The sequence below is a fragment of the Lepidothrix coronata genome, unplaced genomic scaffold (assembly GCF_001604755.1).
Source record: "Lepidothrix coronata isolate B3197 unplaced genomic scaffold, Lepidothrix_coronata-1.0 Scaffold47, whole genome shotgun sequence".
Classification (NCBI taxonomy): domain Eukaryota; kingdom Metazoa; phylum Chordata; class Aves; order Passeriformes; family Pipridae; genus Lepidothrix; species Lepidothrix coronata.
This window is the reverse complement of record NW_016690227.1, coordinates 3,781,776-3,809,619: the sequence shown is the minus strand read 5'-3', so window position 1 is coordinate 3,809,619 and position 27,844 is coordinate 3,781,776. Positions and strand designations below refer to the sequence as shown.

The 27,844-nt window shown below is 38.9% G+C and overlaps 1 protein-coding gene across 10 annotated transcripts in view; it reads right to left on the bottom strand.

Annotated features, from left to right (window-relative positions):
• FHOD3 (formin homology 2 domain containing 3) overlaps positions 1 to 27,844 on the bottom strand; it is a 385,562-nt gene that overhangs the window by 170,433 nt on the left and 187,285 nt on the right. For all 10 annotated transcript variants that reach the window (XM_017814946.1, XM_017814947.1, XM_017814953.1 and 7 more), the window contains one exon: positions 25,291 to 25,396. In XM_017814946.1, coding sequence (XP_017670435.1) covers positions 25,291 to 25,396 — 106 coding nt within the window. The remainder of the gene's footprint in view (positions 1 to 25,290; positions 25,397 to 27,844) is intronic.

Sequence of the window (27,844 nt, the reverse complement as noted above, 5' to 3'; positions counted from 1 at the left end):
CACCTGTGCACAACTGGTGTAGAAGTCTACGCATCTATGGAATAATTAGTTCACGAACAAGATAAATCCATCATGGGCAATTAATGGTTTCTGGGTACATAGAAAGAAGTTAAAAGTATACTAGGTGTACAGATTTCAAGCACTTGAAATTTCAAGAAATGCCAGAATTAAGATTCCTGTAGAGAACTTTATTCAGCCTACTTTGTGCACAAACTTAACTATGTCAAAATCAATTTTAAGAAACATTTCTGAGCTTTGGACTATTACCTCATTCAAAGCAAGTGTTGGAAAATACTGTCTAGAAAGCACTCCCTCAGTGTGTGTGTGTGGTCCTAGGAACCTTTTAGTGCAAACATCCTGCAAAGACAGAATATTTCATCTCCTGCAGGATGACGTTCATCAGTATAGTAAGTGCTTCACAGATCCAAACACATTTTCGGCACACCAATGCGGTAAAGAAACTCTGTTATGCAGACAATTTGGGGCTTCCACTAGGTCTGGGTGTAACATCTGAGACATCTGATAAACTGATTTGTATTTGAGGAATTTGAGAATACTTTTTGATACAATAGTATTTCAAGTTTAGATTTAACTCTGTGCAGCCTTATTTCCAGTGTCTGGAAAACCTGACTTTACAAACATTTTATTCGTTTAAGAGTTAGACTCGATGATCCTCGTGGGTCTCTTCCAACTCAGAATATTCTGTGTTATCTGTGATTACCTTTTTTTGCTTGGTTGGTTGGTTTGTTTTGTTTTTGAGCTGGTACCCTTGTTTCATTTAAAAAATGGGGGGTGTGTAAAAAAAATCCTACATCATGCATAAGTGGAATGAAACTGCCAGGTGCATCATACTGGATCTTGCCATTTAATTTAACGGAATAAATCCCTCTCCTGTTAACTGTTTACACACTCTAAAGCAACAAACAAACCTACAAATCATCTCTGGTTTATAGTTGAACTCACACTGTCAGAAGTTGCTTCACTAGACATGATTTAAAAAGTTCAGGACATCATTGCAACAATACTTGGAGCTTGAAGAAGGAAGAGATATTTCAGATGGACAATAATTCAGGTTGATATATCTAGAGTTACTTGGCAGATCAGTTTTGATATCCTTGAGCTCCCACAAAACACCACCTACCTCCATTATGCAGAGTTTGGTCATCTCCTAATCTATTCTCTGGATTTGGGACAACATCTCTCTTTATCCCTGTTTCCTCAATAGCAGCACTGATCAAATGTCACAAAACTCCAAAACTTTCTCATCACCCTACTGAACTCTTAGAGAATGATGAGCATCCTGCTGCTCTTCACACCAAATTCCAGCAAGTGAAGATTAGGAGACGGGGAGAGACAACAGACCTCTGATCTGCTCTAGGCCACTGTTCCTCCAGGCTGCTGCTCCTATAAGCTCCCACTTGTCCTGGAATGGCATCTTTAGCTCCAAGCATCTAGTCAAAAATCATTTCACCCTGTTTTGGGGCTGGTATCCTTATGCCCAGGATAATGCTGCAAGCAGCAAGTGTTAACACTTTGATTATCGTTACCATCCAGAACAACCTCTGCTTGTAAAATGAAAGGTTGTTAAACAAAATAGGGTCAATTACTTATTTGTGTCCACATAAAACTAAACTATGAAAAGCGTAACCCATGAAAGCACTCCTGCTCTTCATAAAATCTAAAATCTGTTTCTAGGATTGTTAATTTTGTTTCACAGTTGTAACTGGGAATGAATTTTAACTAATCTCATCCCTTCTGACTGTTCAAGGCCAAAGGGCAGTCTTTCACTTTTCATACAGTACAAATTATGAAAAAAAAATACCTAAAATGCTTTATTGGTGTATAAAATAAAGTGGATCTAAAATATACGGATTTTGATTCACTGCTTGAACCAGAGAAATGTATGTTAGCACAAAGTGCAAAAGTAACAGAAAAGCTCAAAAGTCAGTAATTCACATATTGCAGTTAAATAGCAGAAAAAAAAAGTAAGCAATAGTTCAGTTAAATGAGGACAGCTGCTTGCTACTGTGTAAGAAAATCTCAGAGCTTGACAAAATCAACACTGCAGTACTGTAGCTGATACAAACCTGTAAAATATTATTTCACAACTGCATAATAAATAGTACTAAACTGTTTTATATCTTTACAATAAAGTGCTCAGGCGCCAAAATACCACTCTGTGTGAACCTCCAAGAGCTCCACTTTTGCATATCAACTTGTGAAAGAGCTTCTAACTTGGTTACATAAATACGTTGCCTACAATGGATCCAATCCAAGGGATCTTACAAAAAGAAATAAAATATGAAGTGGTGAGAGAAAGAATCAACATTGCTGGTACAAGCACTAAAAAAATAAAGTCTATTCTTTCCCGCCTTCCTTAATCTCATTTCAAGTTTAACATACAGAAAGACTCAGAGCCAGAATGCTTATCCAAACTACATAAATCTCTAGACAAACTGTGCAGACTATATGGCCTTGTCCCCATAAAACCTTGCAATTCTTCCTAATGCTGCTTTTCAGAAGGAAAAGCTAGTACAGAGCTATCTTTTTGCAGCAATTTTCAATCAATCTTTTTGTACCACATCTTTCCTTAGAAGAATGAATCTCCTTCCTTGTAATGTGTTTATTAAATAAAATGGAAATGGAAACAAGCCCCCCAAACCCTACAACAACTGGGTACCCCACACTGCTGCTGTGGCCGCCTCTGAGAAAGACCCAATTAATTTCCCTATTCCCTTCCTGAATTCCTGAGCAGGGTCAGAGGGAGGGAATACCATTTACTACCATGCAACCTATTTCAGGCAGCTGGTCCAGCTTACAATATAAACATGGTAACACCTTGAGAGGGTCAATCAGACAATTGCATTAGCAAAGCAATTAATTTTGGTTGACCACAGGCATACTGCCCTTTCACTCTACTTTACTCCTGTCCTACCCTTACCTTCTGGAAGGAAACACCAGGAGGAGTTTTCATTCCTTCTCTGAGCAGAAATTTTCAAAAGGTGAGAGATGGGATTTTCTTGTCTTCTTTATTTTTGGGATGATTTCCAACATGATATTTTATTTATATGTTGCCAAAAGAAACACGTTTTAGTTTTCTCATTAGTCAAAGGGCTTTAAGAACACGCTTGAAGGAAATGATCCAACTAACAAAACAAGCAAAACCTTTCCATGCACTTTACATGCTACATGAAAAGTGGCCACTTCACGGAAGCAGAACCTGTAGAGCTAACTGTTCAACCTAAGGCATGTTTACCACTTCCTTAAAAATTCTAATTCTTAAATGAATGTAGAAAAGTTGTAGATCTTCTACATCTTTCTATGTATCTATCATTTTTCACTAAGAAGTGATATTTAGAGAAAAGGAAAAAAAACAATGACATGCTTTATACTCTTGAGATTCAACGCTCTCATTTCTTTTGAGGGTTTAATTACATGACATTTCATAAAGCTGGAGAGTTAAATGTAAACCAGAGACACAGCGAGGCACTGGAGTCCCAGGTGGATTTCCAAGGTCACACCAATCTTGCCTGCCCTCAGAGCCCTCAAGAGCTATAAAGCTGAAATCAGATATTGCTGCCTTTACCTCCTGTCTTCTTTCACCACCTTTTTTTCTTAAATCTAGACTGCCAACTTTAACAAGGCTTCTGTATGCAGCATACACTGCACACATTTCTCATCTAATTGACATGAAGAATATAGAATTAAGAACTCAAAGATTAGTTATATATTATATGGTGGTAGTGGATCAAGGGTTGGACTTGATGATCTCGGAGGTGCTTTCCAACCCGGCTGATTCTATGAGTCTATGATTCTCCGTGCGTCAGGCTGCCATGGGGCTTTCCTCCTGTATCTCTTGTACTGCATGTTTTCTTGCACAACCAGTCACAAACACCCTAGATTTAGCAAGGCCAGTCATGACCTATGCAAAGATTTGTGCCTTCCAAATAGGGTAAAATTTTCCCTTTGGTTTTCCAAATCCATCTACATTAGCACCTACAATTTTGATAAAGCAAATAAATTTCAGAGAGCTAGAAGATTAGGAAATATTCAAATGCATTATTAAAGTGTAAATTACTTCTTCCAGGTCACTTCTACAGTCAAACAATGCTTTTTTTTTCTCCCTGCATCTTTCAGTAACGCCTTTCGGTATTTTTGTGCACATATTTTTGCTTATAGATATAAAACATGTATACAGATGCATATCTGCAAATAAACATATGTAACTGTATGTATCTGAATTTACATATCCCTCTTTTAAAATTCTTACACTATCATAAAATGTACCATGGCCACTTCATGATAAATGCCCTCATGAGTGTATAATTACTTTAAAAAGGGATTGCTATTTATTTGTACAAGATATTTCAAATAATATTTTCAAAGTCCATGTTTGATTTTACTGGCTAAAGCAAACATCTGATTGATGTATTATTAAATGAATCATTCATCATTGATGAATCAATAAGCAAACAACAGTGAGCAGAAGACTGAAGTAATGCACATGATCTCCCTGTTCCTGTCTTTTTCTGAATGATTTACTGTCGTGGTTTTAGTTCTTAAAAGCTGATTTCAAGCCCTCCCACAAATTTGCTCCAATGTGAGAGAAGTTTCATACCGGCAGATACATGCAACATGGGGAAATACATCAAAATTTATTGCTAATAGAATAGAAAATTATAAAGCAATATATGTAACAATCTTAACTAACTCTCCTGTGATAAAACAATACATTTATGCAGACCACCTCTCCTTTCCCCCCATAAAGTCCAGGAGGAAGAAGAAGAAGTCTTTTCACTTTCAGGCCACTGCTCTTCCAAATTAATTTCTGTGGCACTTGGAAGTGTCTCTTATCTTTAGGGCAGCAATTCCGATTCACCGTAGCTGGGAAATCTCTCTCTCTCTCCATCAAAGTGCAGGGGGGTTTCTTTCACCCCCACTCAGCCCCTCGACTCCAATCAGGGGTCTCACCCATGGGCTTCGAAGGAAACATATCGTTATCACTATGGTCGACACTCACGGAGAACAGGGAGTTAAAACTCAAAGTCTTTATCCTCTGCTCTGTGGAGGTTTCCTTCCATGGGAGTTCCAGGGGGTCCCTTAAGCAGGGTTCCACCCCTCCTTTCCCGGGTCAAAAAGGGTTCTGGGGTTTTTCTGACTCAGTTCTTGCCCCAGATTAGCTATAAAAAAAGCCATAATGGAAATGTCAAAAGTGTAAATAATATGAATCTAGGCTTCCTAATAAGTTGAAGTACCTTCTGTCCTAGTTAGGACAACTGAGACCAGTTCATCATGGTATGGGTGTAACCCAAAACTGTGTATTCTATAGCCTTCCATGCCATTTCCCAGAAACTGTTGTCAATAGACTATTCGCACCCTCTGCCCATAGAGCCTGACTCCTCAGGCTATAAACTAGGTGTTAAGAGGCCTGTGAGATAGGAGGATGCTCTTGTCCTCACACCCTTTGTGGAACTCCCCGCCCTGAGGGAAGTATTGAGCATTCCTGCCTGAACTGGAGGATATATAATCTTGGAGTCTTGGAACATTTTTAACCACTCGTGGGATCCAGAGGAAGACTGCAGCTCGTCGCTCTCAACCTCAGCTGGACTGCAATCACCACTTTTGACCAGACTGCAACAGCTCTCCCACCAGCAGGTTTTTCCCCTCTCCCTTTACTTTGGACTCAAGCAGGGCCCAAGGAACACCACTTTGTTCATGCCCCCAAGGTACTGGGTTATACATTTGGGTTTTGTGGGTTAAGACCAATTGTTTGTTTGTATGATTGTACTTACTGTATTATTTTAATAAATTGTTATTCTGACTTATAATCTCTCCTTTGAGTTGAGTTCATTTCCCCTGCTGGTTAACTCTTAAACCAGCACACCTTCTCATTAATTTTTATTTTTCAGGAGAGAGAATGATAGTAGCAGAGCTATATAGACAAGGTAATTAAATTATGGCAGTTAGTATAGCAGTTAGTATAGTAGAAAACAGATGCTAAAAAGGGACAGGCCTTTCCTTTGTACAATTTCCAGCAGTTATGAGCTGATGGTCTCTTTTCCCCTCCAACCTTCACACGTATCAAGAAACTAGATTCTTCCATTGAAACTTAAAGCCAGGATCCTAAATTATCTCTTCCTTTCCATGAGACAGAAGCTTCTTTGATTAATGACACAAATTAACTAGAATACCAGAAGAAGCAGTCACTACAAGAAACCTCATCAAAGTACACACAAGTAAATTTCACTGACAGCACTGACAAAAAAAGGCACTGTCACACCTTGACAGGTCTGGTAAGGATGTCCTGGTGTTTTGAGGTAAAAACTATAATGAAAAATCACAATCTACATTAATTTTAGGAAAAAACTTTGCAGACCATCCTTCTTCTACTTATTGGTTTTACTAATGGAAGGGACAATCTAGGTAACTAAGGCTGATTTTTACTTAATTACTCCAGATGCCACTTGAGTCTGCTGTTCAATCTCACATGAGATATCAAGTGATGGTTGCTTGTTGGTGTCTACATGACTTATCAGTACTCAGTGCTGGAAAGCAGGATTTCATGTTACATGACCTGTCTCATAGGAAGTAAGAAGCCTGGCAGAACAAAGGGCAACATGAATACAGCACTAATAAACACAATTTTAATTTCAAGGTAATTTAGTTTGTTTGTTTGTTTTTTTTCCAAAGTGCAATAGAACAGTCTGAGGTACAGAGTCAGCTGTCATTTTCACAAGTCGCTTTTTGCTTAAGGGGAAGCAAGACTTCTGGAGAAGAGCTTTATATTTTGGTAGTCTTGTCTACAACTCTCTAGCCAGTACAGTGCAAGCTGCACTAGGCTATGAAAAAAAAACAAACACACTGAGAAAAGGTAGGACCCAATGAGCCCTCCACTGTATTAGGAATACACACAGGGCAACAAAACCTCTGTTTCTTTGGAGGCAAACTGGGCACAGTTCAAACCTGTCGGAAGGGACAGAACAGGCTAGGCACAGTAATCAGGATGAAAGAAAGGAATTCTGCCTTCTTTCCCAGCCAACATCTCTAGTGCACTAGAGATCTTCACTGTCCTTGTATTTTACATCTCAAAAACTGACTGAAACTGGATTCAAAGAATAGGCATCCATTTTCTTTTACCTTCAGCAATGAGATTGATTCAATACCATTGCTCCTGAAAAGAAAAGAGTTAAATGTCAAATAAAATGGAACCTAGCTCTAATCTATGTCTCATAACACACACTAATAACTTTTGGACTGTTATGCTTTAGTCAGATAAAGGAAAGAAATGCTGTAACAACTTAATCCAGCTTCATACATGAGTACTTAGAAAGAGGTATACGAATTCCTGAGGATATCCACCCCACCCTCTCTCTGATGCACTCTAATACAAATATTATGCCTGTTACACATTGTGCCAATATTTTGAAAGCATTTACAAGTTCATTGGCTTGCTTTAGAAGAATTTCACACTTTCTTCCCAGCACTCATCTCTCTAAGTATTAGCTGGTTTTAGGTACCTAAGTGGTTATCTGGCTACACTCCTAGAATATATGAACAAAAACTGGGCTTTGCTCTGCAGAGTTTTCTTGAGTCTCTATCAATCACTCAGTGGGCCTTCTGCATCTACCTAAGTTAGATGCGTAATGTTGAATAGGATAAATACTTCTGCTCTACTCCTTTTTCCAAAGAAGAGAAGAAAAACATTAACTAAGAAATTTTCTTATCTTCCCTTTCTCTACCCAGTCTCCAATAAACCCAGTGGCATCTCCCAAGAAATAACTCCAGAAACACAGTGATAGGACACACTCTCACAGTATGAGCACTTTCCTAAGGCAGTAGATTAGTAGAGTTGCTTCCCTGTGCTGCCTGTTACAGGGGGAATATTGCTTTGTAAAAGCAAAATGGTGTCCACAACTTTGATTTCCTGGATTTTATCTGCTGAAAGTAATGGTGATGTAAAGAGGATGTGAACCATCAAGGACAGGAAATTAAAAATTGAAATTTTTTTTCTTTTTTTGGCTAAAAGCTCTCTGAATTTCATTTGACTGGAAAAATAAGAAAAAAAAAAGAAATTATTTCCAAAAATGTAGCATGCAATGTTCTTCATTAGCAGCAAGAAGAACATAGATTTAAAATTCTTTCAAGTTATTAGAGCATATAAAAAAGTTCTCAAACGCAATGTGGTTCTTATTGGGAACACAAGTGTTGGGGGAAAAGTAGAAATGCTAAAAAAAAAACAACACTGTATTTAGAGAAATCACAGTCCTATATATCATATATGAAGCATATAGCAAGATATCTACTGGCATTTCATTATGTTTAGTAATGTGTTTGTGTTCTCACAGGATGATCCAGCAATCAGCTGTTTTAATCTTTAGACTTTTTCTTTTAAACTTATAAATAAACATGAAAGAGCACTATTGAAAAATGAGCACTTCAGCTATAGCAGCACTGCATTCCCTTGCCTATTTTTGATGAATTTTTCCAAAGACTTTGAAGCATTTACATAAAAAAGTTCATGTTTCATGGCTCCTTTTGCAAAGAAAAATGGCCAGTAAATGTCAATATAACCATGCAGGAAAAATAGAGATGACTTCTTCAATACTAATGTATTTATCAAGATTGCTGTGTTTTTGTTTGCTTGAACATTACAAGTGACAGTCAAATAAATATGAAAGACTATAATGGTTTTTATTATTTAAGATTCTGGACCAAATTAGTGTGTTTCACACTAATGTCAAGAGTTAATTTCTACTCATCTCAGTATAATAAACAAAAGCAAAATCACGCCCATCAGATTTTAATCTAATTCGAAATAAAACTTTGCAAATTACCACTAGTAAGAACCATCCTGGTTTACAACATTCAAAGACAGAACTGTGCTGGCTTGGTCATGATGCACACACATCATGCCTGTATGCTGCAGCAGCTGTTTCAAGGGACATTTGCAATCAGAAGGAACAGTATTTCTTGCACCATCACCTTATAAGGAGCAGGTCCCATAACTCCACAGCAATCTGTTTATCTTTTAACTACAAGCTGAGGTCTGGAGTGAAGTCATTAGCAGACAATCTCCTCCAAGCTTTTGAGTAAAATTTAAAAATATTATACCTCTTACATGCAGATATCATTCTGAAAATGCAAAGAATCCAGTACATTTTCTTTCTAATAATTCAATGTTATTTAAGCTTGTCTTACAATTTAGAACATTGGTGTTCATCATTCTCTCCCTCAGTTTTGCAGGCAAAAAACTGCTGCTGAAAACACATGCTGGAAAACCCAGCAACCTACCTACAAAGAAGTATCCCAGGAGCTTACTTTCACCTTAATTCATACATATGTTTAATTCAAAGGCCAATATCATCACTGCCACGCCCCTCCATAGGCTTGGGAAGAAATAATATTTTAAGGCACTGTGTCAGAGTCCATGCATTGATTATGGTGCTGAAGCTGTGCTCAGGTATCCATCATTTCCCCTGGATCCCCTCTGACCTGGTGCATTGCTCTTCACTGTGCCATGCACAAAGGCTAGAGCAGCCACAACATTCCTCTGATTCCTTGACAGTTACAAGTGCAGAATGGGGGAAGAACCCATAAGTCACAGACAAAACACATAATGCCTTATTCACATTGACTACATACCAAGAAATTTCAGATTCTTGAGGGTAAACATTAGTTATTCTTCAAGTACCCATGGGGTACTTGAGCATTGCACATTTAGTTTATTACAAATAAGAAGCTTCCGTCTCTCAAGTTAACATTGTTTTCCCGACTCAAATATATCAAATATATGTACAGTACCTGGCATTGTCTGAAGCTCTGGACCAAATATAATTGCACAGGAGGACTGAATCTAGAATGCCTGTGAGAAAAAGCTCAAGAGGGTTTGGCTATTTTACATGCAATCAATAACAACTGATTTGGAACCAAATATGCAGTTTTATAATGGGTTTTCCAACAAGGTTGTCAAGCCCCTAGTCCTGAGCAAGCTGTGGCAGAGCTGCCCCTGTCCATGGTACTTGATCAACGACCTCAGGGCCAACACGGGTCACCACGTGCAATGACTTTGCCTTTAGGTGGCACATCCAACTACACAGAGGTTATGTCACATTTGGAAGGACACACACTATGTTTTTGTTGGTGAAAAACTGGCTTTGCTGGTGTGAACTAGTGAATAGGATTCGGGCTTGCTTTCCTGAAAGACTTACCCAGGTCTTTCTTCTACTGAGGCTAAAGCCCCTTGAAAGGACAATTCTGTCATCCATGAATGCCAGCTGGAAAGCAACTAAGCCTAGCCTTCGAAAATGCAAGGCTCTTGGGTAATATTGAGTCCAAGTGGAACAAAGTACAGAACATGGGTCTTTTTCTGACTGAGTCCTGTGGGGCAGGAAGACCCACATCCTGACAAGTCTGATAGTCTCAAGTATGCCAGGACAGTTGTATGTACCGCAAATACAGTTCCATCACAAGATTGTGTTGGGTTCTCTCTTGCTCTGGGAGTCTAGCTAACTACCTAAGACAATGTACTGGAATTAGGTGAGACAAATCCTGCTCTGTAATCCAGCTAAAAGGGATTATTTCAAATGATACTTCCTACATCTTTAACCGTCATTATATATTCCAAAGGATTGATATAAAGACAGGATTTCAATAGACATTTCTGATAAACATTTACTTCTCAATCAGGTCTTGCTCTACGAATTCATGATACAGATGTTACACAAGAACTCAGCATTAGAACACTAAATTCAAAAAAATTTTAGGTCAGTTCTTTGTATGCAAAACCCAAACAATTTCAGTCTCAGTGTAACTTATTTAGTAGTCACACCATCAAATAACATTACTGTAGCTAAAGACCAGAATAAAGCAACACCAGAAATTTTCTACTTCTAGCCAATAAAGCACTAGTTTCCTACGTGCTTTCAGCATTTAAAGTAAACCATCATGACACTAAAATTGAAGGTTCACTATATATGGGTCAGGCTACTTGTTACTAAAATTGCCTGATACATCCCATCAAAACACTCCTGGGTTTACTTGTCCATAGTTTCTTCAAGTTTTGAGTTTGGACCAAAACTTTCTCGGTGGTGTTTGAAACACAAGACCTTCTTTTTTCATGAAAAATTTTCAACACTTATTATATTTGGGGTGGGTTTCTGCAAGGCAGGAGGGAAAATGAGGAAGAGAACTTCTCAGTGGAATTAAAAATATTGTTGAGAATATTTCTGGACAGTGGAGTATTTCTTGACTTTGAGCTCTTTGGAAAACTCATGAAATTATAAACTCATCTCAGTGAAAAAGTTCATTTGGACACTAAAATGTGTCCAAAATTTGTATGACTATAAGATTTTGAAATAATTGTGTTGTTCAACACTTACAATTGCCTTTACTGAACATAAGCAATCAGCTGAAACCTCTGAATACTCCATTCTTGGAGTGCAAAATATCCCCATAATGTTCTCAGCTGCTGCCCACCAAGGAAGGCCATGGCACCTAGAGTAAGAGAAGGTAGCTTGTGAGGGTTTTTTGGTTCTGTTTGAAAGGACCTATCTTATTACTCAGATGGTGAGGAGAAGAATTCTGATCTGAATACTAAAGGAAACACAATTTAAACCTAGAGACATTCAAGGAAGTGAAAGAGGGAGGAACTATGACAGAAAACTGGATGAGTGTCTGACAGTTATGAAGAAAGATGAAGTGACTAGGATAAATGAGGGAAATAATGGGAAAGACTAATAGCTACTTGTCTGGAGGGAACACACAGATTAGGGCTGATGTCAGTGATGTTGAGGAAAGAAATGTACTGGAGATAAGATACCAAAGCTGTGACTACATACTTGATAGTGACACTGCAACACTCTCCCTTACTTGCTTGTCTCAGGTCAAAATCAGGATTTTGCTGGTACAGGAGTTTGTGTCCCACCATTGAGAACTGGAGTAATTCAACAGTACTAAAACAGTGAAATTCAAAACAATATCAAAATACCCACCTTTTCACACCCATTTTTCAGATGAACACATTCCTCTGTCAAGTTCGTTACACTATCACACAAGCAGAGAACCCAGGACAGACAGTGCGGAGGTGGGAAGAGGTGACAGGAAGAATAAGCATTTAAGCCAGCTTAAACTGGTGAAGAAAATAGTGTAAATGAAGTTATGAATATTACTGAATGGATTGATTATGTAAATAAACTGATAGACTGATGTAGGTTAAAGGAAGTTGATGTGGAAAGCAAGAAAATAGACGGATCAGAGAAAGAAAACTAGGACAGGCTGGGCAAGAGTCTGAGTAGGAAACGAAACCCTAAGAGTAAAGATTAAAAAGAAATAAACAGAAAGCACCATATCAAGTTTGAAAAGCTGGCCCAAGGACAAGCCTCAAAACAGCATTTAGAGGTACTGAATCTTTCTGAATTCAGAATGTCTTTTTCAAGTGCCTCATTTCCTTATCTACTACACAAAGATAATGCTGCCCTTTCAGCTCTTGGATAACATTTAGTGACAAACTATAGAAAAATCCATGAGCAAAGCAAACATTTTATAAGTTTGCCTAGTGTGAAATAAATCCCAAAGCCTTGGGAAGGACCAAAGATAATACAAGCTATTTAAAAGATGTTCAATAAGTGCACAGGTGCCATGGTGCTCATTAGCTGAAGCAGAGCAGCTGCAGAAAAAGCCATAACACTGTGCGATCAAAGGACGGATCAGCTGCCACACAAAGGGGGCATGCATGCCTGCAAAGTAAGCTCATACAGGTATTTTTAATTTTCAAGACTTTTATTTATCAACCTTAACAGTATTCTTAGTGCTTTTGTCCATAATCATCTTAGAGAGTAAAAAACCACATTGATCACAAGCACACATAAAAGAATATTCTTATCAACCAATAAATCTAGTTAAATCATATTACAATCAATGTTTCCATCATCAATATTGGCCTAAATACTAAAGCAAGCTTACTGAATTTTGGGAGTTTCGAAATCCTGTTTAAAAGCTGTTGGTTTAAAAGCAAAATTTTTGCCCTCTGAGTCAGTTTTGCCTGAGTAAGAAACAGTATCTGCTTCCAAGACTGCTCGCTGCATGCCAGGGCAGGCTACTGAGATTGGGAACACCCAGGTGGAAGTCTGCAGATAGGGACCCTTGTTACTATAGATACTTGAAACTCATCAGGAGTAAATGCTGTGAAACCACACTGTACCCAAAGTCAATTTGGAGCATAACTTGAAAAATCACAGAGGTTTCTGAAGAAGGGATTTGGAGTACAAAATTAGGAAGTCAGGGGGGTTGAGGGGGGCCAGGATCAGAGACAGGCGAGACAGAGGAAGTTGAGATCCTTGTCTAAGCTGGTGATAACATATAGAAGCAGGAAGGTTAAGTAGGAGGAAACAGGATATTGCCCAGTATTGGCAGAAGACTTTAAGACCCCACCTGTCACTTAAACAAACCTGCTTTAAAAACACGTAATAGATACATCAAATCCTGAGTAGCACTTCGGTGACTCAAGCCAATGTGCTGTAACAGCAGAGCCATTAAATGGCAGTCCCCACAGCACACAACAGTATTTTTAGAGTTTCTTCTCCATTTCAGGGAACTTTAATGACAAAAGAAAAAACAGTAAACTCCAAAAGAAAGTCCGTCCATCTCAGCCTTTCTTAAAGGCAATCCTTAGGATGTACCTTTAAACAGTAATCTTTCCTGTGGGATGGCAACATGCCTTGGTTTCCTGGCCAGTAGGGAGACCTTTCTTTTTGGAGACCCCCTCAGTAGCTCACATACCATTTTCCTTTCAGACCTGATACATCATGGAGCCCCTCAGTCACACATCTTAAACTCCTATCTATATTCTCTTTCATCCAGAAATTTTTAGATTATTGAGCAAATTCAGCATCAATATATGACCCCTATCCTATAACTTACTGCTTTTAGGAAATAGCAATCTGTGGAACTGAAACACTCCAGCCTTGGTCTTAAGGACCATCCTGTGGTCCTCTTGATTCCCATATGCCCTGAATACCTTCTCCCTTTTTTCTTAATCACTTTCAACATCTCCAGGAGTGTGTGTGGGGAAAATCAAAACATTTATAAGGTTGTAGGAGGGAAGAATATTTGTTTTCTTACTGTAAACAAATAAAAAGAGGCAAAGGAAAAAAATTACTTATTTGCAATGCATCTACATCAGTAAACTCTCTTCACTGAAGTGTCTCAGGAGAAACTTCAAAGTGATAAGTTATTGAAAAACATATCCTAAACAACAGAGGTACTGTATTTTTAGCAGCTACTGCAAGCCAGTGCTTCTGTATTGCTTGGGTGCAGGAGGTAGGCACAGTCTCCTCTCCTGGCTTGACAGCCCAAGCTTCAGCATCAGGAATTTAAATGGAGAAAGCTGGAAACACCTCACACACTGGTAACAGAAAAAAACCTCCTTACTGCTAAATAATATGGAGAGAAAGAAATCATGTTACAATTAATAAATTAATGGTTTATCGATCCCCATTTTCTGCAAAACTGTAGGAATGAGATAAACTTTTCCTTCCCCCACTAGCAGATAGTTATGCAAACATAACTCTTCTCCATCTGGCTTTGCAAAGGGAAGACACAATATCCTGTCTGCCTTTATGTGGCACCTCGAATTTGTTGCCTTACCAGGTCTGCTCAGCACCCCCCTCCATGCATCCACTGACAATCTTCACATACATGTGGGGAGTAGGAGCATGCCAGCCCACATACTCCTTTTGTCAATCCAATGCCACCATTGGAGTGTCTGGAGTGTCTCCAGCCCTGTGTATGGAAGGTGGTGGAGAGGGCAGAGGAGGAGGGTGGTGCTGGCAGCAGGTAAGCTGGTCCTCATACTTAATCACAAAGCAGCAAAACTTTTCCCTCTGTTCTCATTCATTTCGTGTACACAGATACCTACTTACTACTTCTGCTTTCCCAAGGGGCATGTGCTACTCTGTCTGTGCTCCTTAGGGATGTGCAGAAGAAAAGGCAAGAAGAAACCCTTGCCAGCAGAAACAGAAACAATATTCCCATATGTTCACTAAGATTATCCCCCACTGTCATCAGACTATGAATATCCTACAGTTTTTCCTAGACACATATGTACGAACACAGCATTTACGATGAGTTAATAATTAATACATGTAACTCCTATGGCTTAGCATTTAAGTTCTTCAATCATCTACAATTTTTCAATATTTGATGCAGTAGTGATCAGAGGCTTAAAAGCAGCTCATTGCATTACAGTGCTGAAAATAAGTATTTTAAGAGTTCATGGTCCTCTGCTCCAGTTTTCTGATTGCACCTATGAGAACATAATTGACAGAAATCCATATGCATGCACATTTCCAAAAATTCCAGAGAGACAGGGCTAATATGCAACTTGAAATAATTCTAACATAACTGGATATGGAATTTAACTCTGAAGATTTGAAGAACCTCATTTTTGTCACATCCTTATACCACACAATAATCACCTTGTTGGAACAGCAGCCAGTACAATTATCCTAGACATTTGACCCTACCTCTCCCACTTCTCCTTAAAGTCCTTAATTTTCCCTGCTTCTGTATCAAGATAGAGCACACTGTGTGGCACCCAAGAACTACCATCAAAAATAACTGTGGAAGCCTCTAATCTTGAAATGGGAATAATCAAACTGTTTCCCAACCATATTTTAACATGCTTTATGTGCATATATTCAATATGCACATATTCACATACAAGTAATATTCAATATGCACATATTCAATACAAGTAATTCATAGTGAAATTACCAGCAGCCACATACTTTGCGCAAGTATTCATGTCTGTGCTGGCTTATGAATGTCTTTATTTTCTACACAGTTTCTCCTTCTTCAATGAGATACTCTCAGGCTACAAGATTACCACAAAAAGTCTGAAACACGCTATAATATGCTCCTACTAGTTAGAATAGATACATTGTTTTCAAGGCTTGTTCATGAAGTTTGAGTATTTAAATCATATAACACCCACAACAGCTTTAAAGGCCCTTGGGACTACTTCCCAAGTATTTACTCTTTGCTTAGTAGTTAAGGATGTGCATTTTTCATGTTCAGTTCCTCATTTTACACAGAGTCTGCATAGCCTCAGGTGTCACATTTCATGGGAATTTCAAAAAGCATAAAAAAAATTACACAGAACCTGAAGATTCATTTTCATAGAAACAGAGAGCCACCCAAAGCCTTCCAGCCTCCATCAGCTTTAAAAACAAAGGAAATTCATAATTTTATGGTGGTGTTATTGCTGAATTCCATGTAGACCATGAGAACCCTATATCCTCCTCACAAGTAGTCCCAACATGAAAAGCCACTTCATATAATGCAGAGAAGAAGGAACAGTTCAGTTTATTTGTAGATGTGTAAATTACTACAGGGTAGTTAAACTTTTGAACTTGAATTTGCTTCAGAGCCAATTCCCATCCCAAACTGGGAGGACTTGTACTGTGCACTGTATGTAAGGACCATCTGACTCTGCTTCCAGATGGATCAGAATCATATCCAGGGAGAAGGGAGGGAGGAGGAGGACAAAGGAGAGGGTAGTGCTTCCTCCAACAACTAAGGGAATGCCTAAGGTGGTGTCCAGTAGTGAATTCAGTAATGCTTGCACAGAATGAGTTTAATAAATATTATTTTAAAATACGCAGATGAGAAATGCAGAAAGGAAACACTAAAAGTGTAGAGAGGAAAGCAAAGAGGAAATTTTTCCTCTTTTTAAATTGCATGGTTTCCAAGGTCAAGCTCTCCCAACTAGCCTGGCATAAGTAAATACATGCATTTAGTCTTAAAGAAATATTTGCAGGAGTGAAAGAGGATTCAGCCACTAAGACAAGGAGGTTTAGTGTTTATATTATTAATCATAGAGACAATATAATGTGCCCTTTTTTTCTCTCATACAACAAAGAGCATTGTAATCTCATTATTTCTAGAGGGTTCATAAATCAGGATGACAAATCCGTTTGTATTTTTTCATTCCATGGCTTTTCAAGAAGAGGCACATCTTGAAGTTTCTGCACATGTAGTAGGAAGAGGTGCCGAACCATCAAGTATAGGTCTGATTTTTCTGGGACTGTTAATTTTGAAACAAACTACAACAAATGGTACCAACAAAGCTGACTGATGGAGAGCTGGCAGTGTAGTCCATTTCGCAAGGAGAGATGTCACGGCTGCATGTCACACACTGTAACTCAGCTCAGCAATGCTGCTCATTAACGTGTCTTATTACACTGCTATATTCATCTGCTACTAATTTGCTAACACAACTGTGATCTGGTTTGGTGGGGTTTGTTTTGGGGTTTTTTGGTAGCAGTGGTAGGAAACCTAGGTTGTATCTCCATGTGGAGCTGCCCCATACTATATGGCCATAACAGCTTCCAGGTGGAGTTGCCATCTTTTGGTATGGTTTCATGGGAACTGTGGTCTGATGTCCAGCATAAAAATGAAGGATATGAATGTTGAAATCCCCACAGGACAAGTGTCCAACTCTAATAAGCTTTCTGAAAGACTCGAAAGAAAGATCAAAGAACCGAATTTACAGGGAGACTGTGCCAGCAAGTCTCCCAGAAGAAACATTCCCAAGTAATCAAGGTATAGGAACCCCATTTCTTTTAAAAGCACAGGCTGTTACTATAGCTACTTTGAGACCAACTGGGAAGTTTACATAATTTTAAAGGAATTCACATAAGACAAATTGAAAATGTAGAGATATATACAGGAACTTCACTGTTGCTACCTGCACACTGAAGGTTAAGAGAGTCAGGGAAGTTTTTATACTCTGCTTCAAGAAAAGAAATACAAAGGTAAGCCTAATCGAGTGCTGCCTGTTCCTATTTACTTGGGGCTGGGATACTTTTCTACAGCTGGAAAACTTCAAACAGTTCTCCAGTTCGCACTGAAACAGAAATAATGTAAAGTATTCAGTATTAGCTCCTTTTTCACTACTAAATTTACATTACCATCTGTTTTACTGCTGTAGTACCAAACAGCAAGACATGTCTATTTAGGATAGACATAGCCTCTCACAGACTTTTATTTCTAGCCTTTTGTTATTTACACAAACCCTGTTTCACATACGTACGCTTCCTGCAAATGCTTCACATACATTTACTGCAGAAGAACGCGCTTCTCCATGCTAAATGCTTTGTAATACCTAACCTTTAATGCAAAAGGCCAAAGCCACATAATTGATCAGGTTGAGGGAGGAAAGTTCAAGAGCACTGGAAATATTCATGTCCTTGTAAATAATGAGGGGTCTTTTTGATAAAAGCAGCCAGTCAATTCCTGGAAACGGATCATCCCCCATTACAGAGAGCACACTTACAAACCCCAAGCATTCCTAGTAGCGTTTGGCTTGATGCAGAAATGCCACCAGCTCGCTGATAACTTCATATCTGGCTTTCAGAATGAAAGGGTTATCAGCAGCAGCTTCCACTGCCTGCTTGCAAAGCCTCACCCTCACCTTCGACTTCCTCTAGCTCCTTGACATCTAGGGGCACACACAGTGTCCTGGTGACAGACAATAACCAGATGGTCTTTTACCATCCAGCACCGAGTAGTTTCAGGAATTTAATCTGATTTCCCAGAATATGCAGCACAGCCCCTAGTTCTAAACTTGGCATGCAGGTGGGATCGCGTGCCTCTGGCTTTATAAATAGGCGTAACCGTTGGTGGCTTTGGTACATGTCAGTGATTGAGCTGTTTGCCTGTTCCTTTAGAAACCTGACCCCCTGCCTGGGCATTCATCTGTGGTTCTGACTGACTCTGGTGGCTCCTGTGCATGTTCAACATGTCAGAAAGCTCAGCATCTCCTAATTCCAACAGCAAAGTTGCTTTCTGCTTTACAACTAGTAGCTCTTACAGCAATTTCTTTCCATTTTTTATTGTTGTCAGCTATGCTGTACTGTATAATTAAAAGCATATGCAAAATACAGATTTAGAATGACCTTGCTGCAGTAGGAAGCCGAGTTCACTAAAAGGGTAACTATCCAGATAAAGCTACATCCTTTCTCTCCATCCATCCATCCCTGTGCAAAGGTTGGCTCCCATTTAGCAGCTAGACAGGTGAGAAATCAAAAGATTCCCCCATTTGCATGCCTCAGTGGGGGATTGGAAAGTTTCAGACTCCTCAATTCTCATTGCTCAACTTTGGGAAGTCACTGCTCCTCTTGGGAACTTCTCCATCACCGGCAATTCACAACTGTGCAAACTGCAGCTATCAGGCTTGAAGGGGATTGTTTTAATGGATCTATCATAATTTAAACATGTACCAAGGATCAGAATGTGCCTTGCAGTTGTGTTTCACATGTGATTTTAGTGTTTTAAGATACTTAGTGTTTTGGTTTTTTTTACATTTTAGGACTCACACAGGACTTTCCTGGTAAAAGTCCCTCATAAAATTACTTTAAAGTCCTTAAATGTCTTGCAAAACCAGGAGGAAAAATAAAATAAGAGCACTAGTATATACACTCATTCTATCTGCATGAAGATAAAAGCATGTCTGTACAAATGCAATTCCAAAACAAATTACATTTACTATTTTTAAGGAAAAAAAATATATAGCATAATAATAAAGCTACTGTTCCATCAGGCTGAAGATGTTGTTGACTTTGTGTATGAACCTATCAACCTTTAATTCTCTTAACGGTATGTCATTGTCCCTCAGAGTATGTCAGATCCCTTACCCAGGACCATTTCCTTAATCTTCTGTGCTTGCACTAATATCTGTAGAAACACACAGGACTTTATCACTTCATCAGAAGTGCAGTGGGCCTGTGACAGGAAATCCCACAACTGGTCCTACTGCAACCTAGTCTTCTGCCCAGATTATTGAATTAAACATAAATTACTGAAATTCTGTCTATACTGTCTCTAGAGGTATTTAAAAGATATGCAGACATGGTGCTTCGGGCCATGGTTTAGTGGTGGATTTAGCAGTGATAGGTTAATGGTTGAACTTAATGACCTTAAGGGTCTTTTCCAACCTAAATGGTTCTGTGATTCTACTTATCTTAAATTTTAGATTATAAGAATAGTTTGGGGCTTTATGGGAGAGGAGTTAATTTAAAGCATAAATATTACCTCAAATCATAACTCTTAGCCTTCTCCAAGCACTTGCTTTTCTTTATTTATTCTTTAAACAAAACCCAACGCTAAAAATTCAAAACCACCAAAATTGAAACCATCTCTCATTCAGAGTAGAAACTCAAATTCTGATTCCCCATATAAGCACACGGCTCTCAATAAATCAGAGAGCTGCATCCAAAACCTGAATTTGATTCAAACATGGTCTAGTACAAGCACAGACTGCTGTCCTATTGCTTTCTCAGCCTTAGTTCATTGAAATTTTGTGCTGTAGCAAGGTCAAGGCCTTTGCCTGCTCAGACTGGACACATGGCTTGTGCTTTCAGACCACAAGAACAATCTCCAGCTTTAATCTAATTATGTACACCTCTAAATACTGATCTGAATTCATAAGGAGGTAAATAGGGATCCAAGTACACAATTACACTGTACAAAAGACGTTGGAAGACCTTTTGACAACCTCCCCATTGGATCTGAGGAACAGGCAGCACAGATCCCAGCAGGCAGAACTTCTCACATCCCAGTGTCAAAGTCATCTCTGAACCCTCATACCTTACTTATTCAATATATTTTAAAAATAATTAAGCCTTGGTCTACACAACCTGCTTTTCTTTCTCACCTTCCCAACAGCACTGGCTGAATTATTAGAAAACATGAAGACTACCATGTTTCCAGCAATTATTTAATTAGTATGCGCTCAGCCATGGCATTTCATGTGTGGCTTTCTCAGTCTGTGCAAGGAACAGGTGATCTCAAAATTATATCCAAAGAATCTTCAAAATTATAATAAGATTTATATTAATCCTAATCAGTTGCAGACATTTTCACCTACCCATTTCAATTTATTTTTGAATATTTAGGTAACATCTACCATACCACAATGTTGTAAGTGGGACAGAAACTTTTAAGTTCAGTGGTATCAGTGAAGTTCTTTATCCTTATGGATTCCTGTCACCAAAAAAAAAAAGGGGGGAAATAACAAAAGGAATACAAATCTGTTTTCATGGGGAATAAAAATCCCGCAAAACACAGTTTCTGTAGAGGTCCATAATAATTAGAAGGAATATTGAAGAATAAATTTAGGTTGAAGAACTGACAAGTAGGAAAGAACAAAAGCTGTTTTCTAAACTAGTCTTTTGAAAGAGTAACTCGAGAGAGAAGTCCTGGCTACCGTTGGTTTCCAGACAAATGGTAACACTGTGGGAAACAGCCCTAGATCAAGGGACCTGAGCAGAAATAAACAGTCATTCCTTAGCATTCAACAATAAACTTTTTGGATTTTTCACCACTGTATGTAAAAGCCACATTTACCTTCTCTTCATTACCCATTAAAGTAACTAAAATTTTCATGACTCATATTTAGTCATTTTTCTGGCAGCTCAGTCTGGCTTGAACCAAGTCAAAACCCCTAAGCAGAAATTCACAACCAGGAAACATTAGAGTGAAACAATGCAGACTTTTGGAAAAAGGAAAGCAACGTCCTCAAGAAATAACTTGCACCTTGAATGCACTGAACCACCTATAGCCCTTAAGTATACATATATTTCCACCTTATTTTCCCTCCTAGGTACAAAGCTGTTAAAGGTTATAAATCCAATAGGGGAATTTTTTTCCCCCTGCTCCACTGTAAGAAAATGGAGTGAGTGGGGGAAGGGGGTCAATTAGCCTTACAAAAGAACCTAGCTGGCCAGACTGCATTCCTAACAGATGGCACATGGGAGGGGGTGGCTGGCTCTTCTCAGAGGGGAGAGTTGAGACTGTGGAGTTCTCTCTCTGGGACGGAGACAGGGTCTGTGTCCGGGCATTTTTGGAGAAAAGGCCTGGAAGCTGGTCTTTCTGGTTTTTCGTCTTGGTGAGGCCTGACCACCGGCCTTGATCGGCTCCCACACTGCCTCGTGACTCCAGCCGGGACCTACTGGGTTTTCATTGGAGAGTTGTGTGCTCGCTGGGAGAGAAGGGAGGAGCCTTGGAACACCATCATCTGAGAACAACAGCGAGTCCCGTGGGGGTGGACTGCTTTTTCCTTCTGCCCTTCTTCCACTGGGGGAAGGGTCTCCGTTTTCTTTTCGGCTTCTCCCGCGACCCGAGACCACCCCCAGACCCCCTTCCCACACGGTGACCGCCAGAGCCCGACAGCGCCCCCTGCAGGCCAACACCGAGCACTGCAGGCTCTGCACCTCCAGTGACCCAACAGCGCCCCCTGCAGGCCAACACCGAGCACTGCAGGCTCTGCACCTCCAGTGACCCGACAGCGCCCCCTGCCGACCGCGATTAGAACTGCGCTAAGGACAGAGAAGTGTTCAGACCTTTTCTTTTGTTTGAAGGGGACTTCTGGGTACAGGACTATTGTTTAGTTGTTTTTGTGTTCTGTTACTGTTCTTGCCAATATACATTTATCTTTTAATAAAGGGTTGTTATTTCTTCTGTTTTTCCACACTTCCTCAATTAAAGCCCCTTAATTTTTGAATTTACAATTGATGAGAGAGAGGAGTTTGGTCTATCTCATAACTCATCCTCTTTAGCAAACATTCCAGTCTCTTCAGACTGAGACAAAAGCTATTTCTTGATAAGTACAGGCAAACAAGTTCATGTGAAACACTGGGAAATTGCTCAGTTAAGATGACAGGCAGTTGCATGTAAGTAAGCCCTGGAAGCAGAGGAGGCAATGCCATATCTAAGGCTGCCACTTATTGTCACAAGCCCTGCAAGCTGGGTTAGGATTGCAAGAGGAAAACAGTGAATTACACCAAAGGTGCTGGAGAAATATGGAACTAAGGAGAAATCCAACCTATTTATGATTTAGGTTAAATGCAGTGAAAATAAGAAGAATATATTCCACTCTGAAAGGATCTGCAGAACAAGAACACCACAGCAGCAAGGCACAAAAAATCTAGACAACAACTACTTTTTACTTCTCAGATCTCTACTGCTTAACATTGAGTTTAAAGCTTATGGGACAACCTCAGTGCCAACCGCCATGTACCTTCAGTAAAATTTATTCACCTATTCACTCACTACTTCAGGTTGAGTAAAATGCAGCACTGCAATAAATACCCACAACTGTCATTAAAAAAACCCTAATCAATTACTATGATCTTCCAAAAACAATATACCAGAAACCCTCTTACACAATGTATTTAATGTTTCTTTTCAGCACCCTCCTCAGTGTATTTAGATAAGATTGTCTGGCTATACTGTACTTCCAAATCTTTCTTTATCTCATTGCACATGCAAATGTATTCAGAAAGTACATGCTGGCTCCTGGAACTGCAAACCAGCTGACAGAATCTTGGAGTTGTAACAAGCTTTGAACTTCCTGAAAGGCAATCAAGATCAATTTAGAAATAAAACCCACATCACACAGAAAAATCATATTATTGTAAAAGATGCCAGGATACACTACCCAGAGAGAAACTTCAGCTTCCCACAGTAGCAAAAAAGGGAAAAAAAGACCTGATTTGAGAAGGTACCAATCTTCCTAAAATAATGTGTTTAGCTTTATAGCATACTTCTACATAGTTTTTGTTGTTGTTTTGTTTGCTTGCTTTTATATTTATTTTGAACAAGCTGTAATCACTTGTTAATAACAATGCAACAAGATGAGTTTGCAGTTTCATTAGTATGATACTGTGGACATTGGCAATAAGGCTCTGCTTTATCATTCATTGAATTCAGTGGAAAATTTCTAACTTTAGATCATGGATACCAAGCTCTTGAGAGCCACAACAAGAAAGAGATCATCCTGTCTCCCTGAATTCTGGATGCATTAGGATATGTGGAGGGGAGAGAAGAGGGGGCAGGGGAGGGGAGGGGAAAGGGAAGGAAAAGGTCCCCAGTCTGAAGCCCAGACTGTCCAATACAGACTTTTACTTTATTTCCAGTATGAATTTTTTGAGATCATTGATGGTCAGTTTTCTCCCAGAAACATTTTAGGACATATGTTGCTGTGTCCTTGCCTACTATTCAAGTACATTTCTATGAGTGCAGAACTACTGACATAGAACATAACTTCTGTGGTACTGGTTTGTTTCTTTTACACCTCCAAAAGCTGGTATTTGCACAGTCTTATCTTCAAAATCTTCTCATGAAGCCATACTTAACTGCTTGAATCCTTGTTTTCTATAACTTAGCATGCATTTCTGCTTCTTACAAAATCCTTCTATTTATTTTTCATTTGTTTTCTTTTTTTTCTCCTGAATTTGCAGTTTGAGTTTTAACAGTTAAATATATCAAAGTGACATTTTTAAATACAGCTATGTGTGTTAGTCTAAGAAAATTCAAATGAACAATTCACCACAACTATGTATTCATTAGCACTCGCTATTTACTCTGAGATCATGCAGCAGCAAAAATCCTTTGGTATGACTGTTCTCCCCTCCAAATACTGAAGAAACAGTTCAAGTTTACAGTCTGAGTTTCCTGGTTAGATGAAAAACACACACATCTATCTGGGCCACAATAGAGTAAATCAGCTTTCTAATCCTTTTCCACATCACTCTCCAAACCTTGTCTTTGTCAGTTATCTTTTAAGTGCAAAGATCAGAACATAAACCTCTTATTACCTGTTTAACTCCAAAATATCAGATATCTAAAAATTGTTTCCAGCTAACTGTCCCATTAAGTATGATTTTCTCGCTGTTTATTCCATAGATACTGCATGATATCCATATGTACTGATGATGCTGCATTCTGTTGCAGCACAACAGACAGAAGGGATACAAAAATACATCTCCCAGCAGGGTGATGGTGCAGACTGGTTGCTGCCCCTCTGCATTTCCATGGCACTTTTGAACAGTCTAAGCAGCACGAAGAAAACCCTTGACTTGGGAGGTCAACAGCCACCCATCGCTGTAAGAACAGGAGAGAAACACTGGTCACAAAATGGCTCCATTGCTGAGTACAGCCTAGCAGCTCCTTTGTAAAGGTTTTAGAGTGCCTTTTCTTTCTTAGAATTACAGAGTTGCAGTATAATCTCCAAGAAAAGGTGGGCAATGGGGAGACTATCAGTATTGCAAATATTCCAATTTGTTCTGCTCAGCAGTGAGTATTAAGCTTCCCTTAATTTTCTTGTGTATAACATGCAGGAATCAGAACCAGACCGAGAAGCACGTTCAAAGACACTTAACACCTCAAGTTGCCACAGACCTGTGAGACCTTCCAAGCAATAAAAACAACTTCTGGATACATTTCCTTTACCTCTCAGGATGTAGTTCTGATAATTCTGGTCGGCCTCTGCTCCCACTTTGATTAAGCAAGTCAGACCTTCAGCAACAACAAACTCATGAACCAAGTCCTTGTCATCCTGTCACAGGAGAAAGGAAAAGCTGCATTAGAATTTTGAAAAACAAACAAACAGGATATATCATAATGTAAAACCAAACACATGCTTGCAACATTGACTTTATGTTTCCGATGATGTAAGCAAGTTGATACGGAAGTTGTTATACAGAAGACTTCTGAGTTTTAAAATCAGAATGAAACACATCAGCACAAAGCATGAAAGTACAAGATTTTATCTTTCGGTCAACTACAGAAAATTAAAATCTGTAAAATATGACTTTTTATATTTTCATTGAAGGCTTGAAAACATTCTCTGAGATACTATAATCTCATCGTATCACATAAACAAACATCCTTAAAGCCCTAAATGGTCAGGCTCAACAAGAGAACGCCATCTCAATGCCTTAGCATAATTCCAGTTTCAGTATTTTAAGTGCGTACAGTAAAAGTTTAAAACTGGTTTTATTGCAATGTAATATTGTATTCATTATCTTAACATAATATTAATTCATTATATTAATACATTATATTTAGAATGGGAAAGTATAGCGTTGAAGATAAGAACACTAGCAGATAATATTCCCACACTGTGATGGAAAACACAGCAAATGTAAGAGAAGTGACTTGCTTCACTTCTCTTGAAGCAAGTGACTCACTCAACTTGCTGATGTGACCCTCTGTTTTGTAATCATCAGTCCTTTACTCAGTGCAGCAGAATGACCCCGTATCACAGGTGTATGTGACATCAGGAAGACAAGGGGTTTCCTGGGCCCTACATACATAACTGCTGTGCCAAGGGACTACAGAGCATCGTATCTAAAGCTTGCCTTCTCCTCTTACAGAAGGCTCATGTAGACAAACAAGAAGCTACTAAAAACTGGATTAAACAGGAGTTAATGAATTAGTCACGCAAACTAGGTGCAAAACCAATTTAAGATATTAATGGAGAACTACTCAGCAGACAATTACAGTTGCTGAGTCCCTTAAGTATCCTTAATTTATGTTTTCATACACAGCAGTGTGACAGATATAAATTTCAGCTTTCCAGTAATGCAGCCCTGAGAAGCCAAGATCCATACAGTAGATTTGTTGAGACTGATTTCTGAATTCAGTGCAAAGAATTTCACACCTAGAAAACTGCAAAGGGAAATAAAATAATCAAGCCCCTTTTTGTGTGACAATTCACTTACTGCAAGTTTATTTCAGTCTGACAGTTTATTTCTTACAAATTTCCTTCTTTCACCAGTAATTTATGTAATTTTTATAGCCTGACCAAATGGGATATTTAAAACTGCAATGTGATCTAGCAATTTCTGAGAAATTTAGAAATTATGAGAAAAAAACCCATTTAATGTTTCCGCAGGTCAAATTCATTAAAACAATTTAAAAAATATTATAGAGTCATGCATAGATACACAAATTTATCACACGATAAAGCTGATTTATCCTTTGAAAAATCATATAAAGAGGAAACATACAATCATCCTCCATATCTTGGCAAGAGTATATCTTAAAAGCCCAAAATACATAAGATAAAATTCACCACTGTGCACACTTGACCTATTTTCTTTTTATTTATTTCTTAGTCTCAATGTTTTACATTTTGAGAGTGCTATTTTTTTTTTCAGCAGCTAGATATAAGAGCTAAGAAGTTTACAAAGTCCTATGTCAGACTAGGGCACTACGGATGCAAGCACACAATTTTATGAAGACAACGAATTTCCTCTATCCATTTGCCACACTCAAAAGACAGTGAGATTAACAGAGGAGTAGCAGAAGCGGACACTGCCAATATACCTGTTAATACAGACAGTACTAATTACCTAATTACACACCGATTTCTGCACCCAACCGTGTTTTTAAGGTGCATGCACAGATCCCCCTCTCCTGTAGCCCACCAGGGAATTCCCTTTGACATACTAGATGAGAACAGAAGAATCAGGATGTTTGTTTACACTGAGCAGCTCAGGACAGCTTTACAGAAGGGAGTCTTTGGTTGGCACTGAGGCTGATGCATGTTTGGACGAGTTGCCAACCTAAAGAGCATGTCATCATGCGTGGGACGGGGGCTTAGAAAGGGCATGGTCAGCCAGGGCACATGGACCTCTGACTGTCCCATCCCACACAGTGACCTCTGGCAAAGCCCTTCCCAAGTGCCACCAGTCAGATGACTGAATTCTGCATTCTGAAGCAATTTATCTCAATTAGTGTAGCAAGAGAGGCCAAAATTCACCTGGTAAACTTCCAGAACAACATTTTACAAAAACTGGAGTCTTGGAAAAATAATAAAAGGACCCAAGATAAAATACTCTCTGATGATCAAATAAAAATTTCAGGTTCCTTCGCCCTAAACTTGGGGTACTTCATTTAAAATCAAGTAGCTGCAAATAAATACATAAATAAATATGTGTGCATGCAACACATAGATCCAAATCACACTGGACAGCAAGCAACATTCCAGCTCACTTTA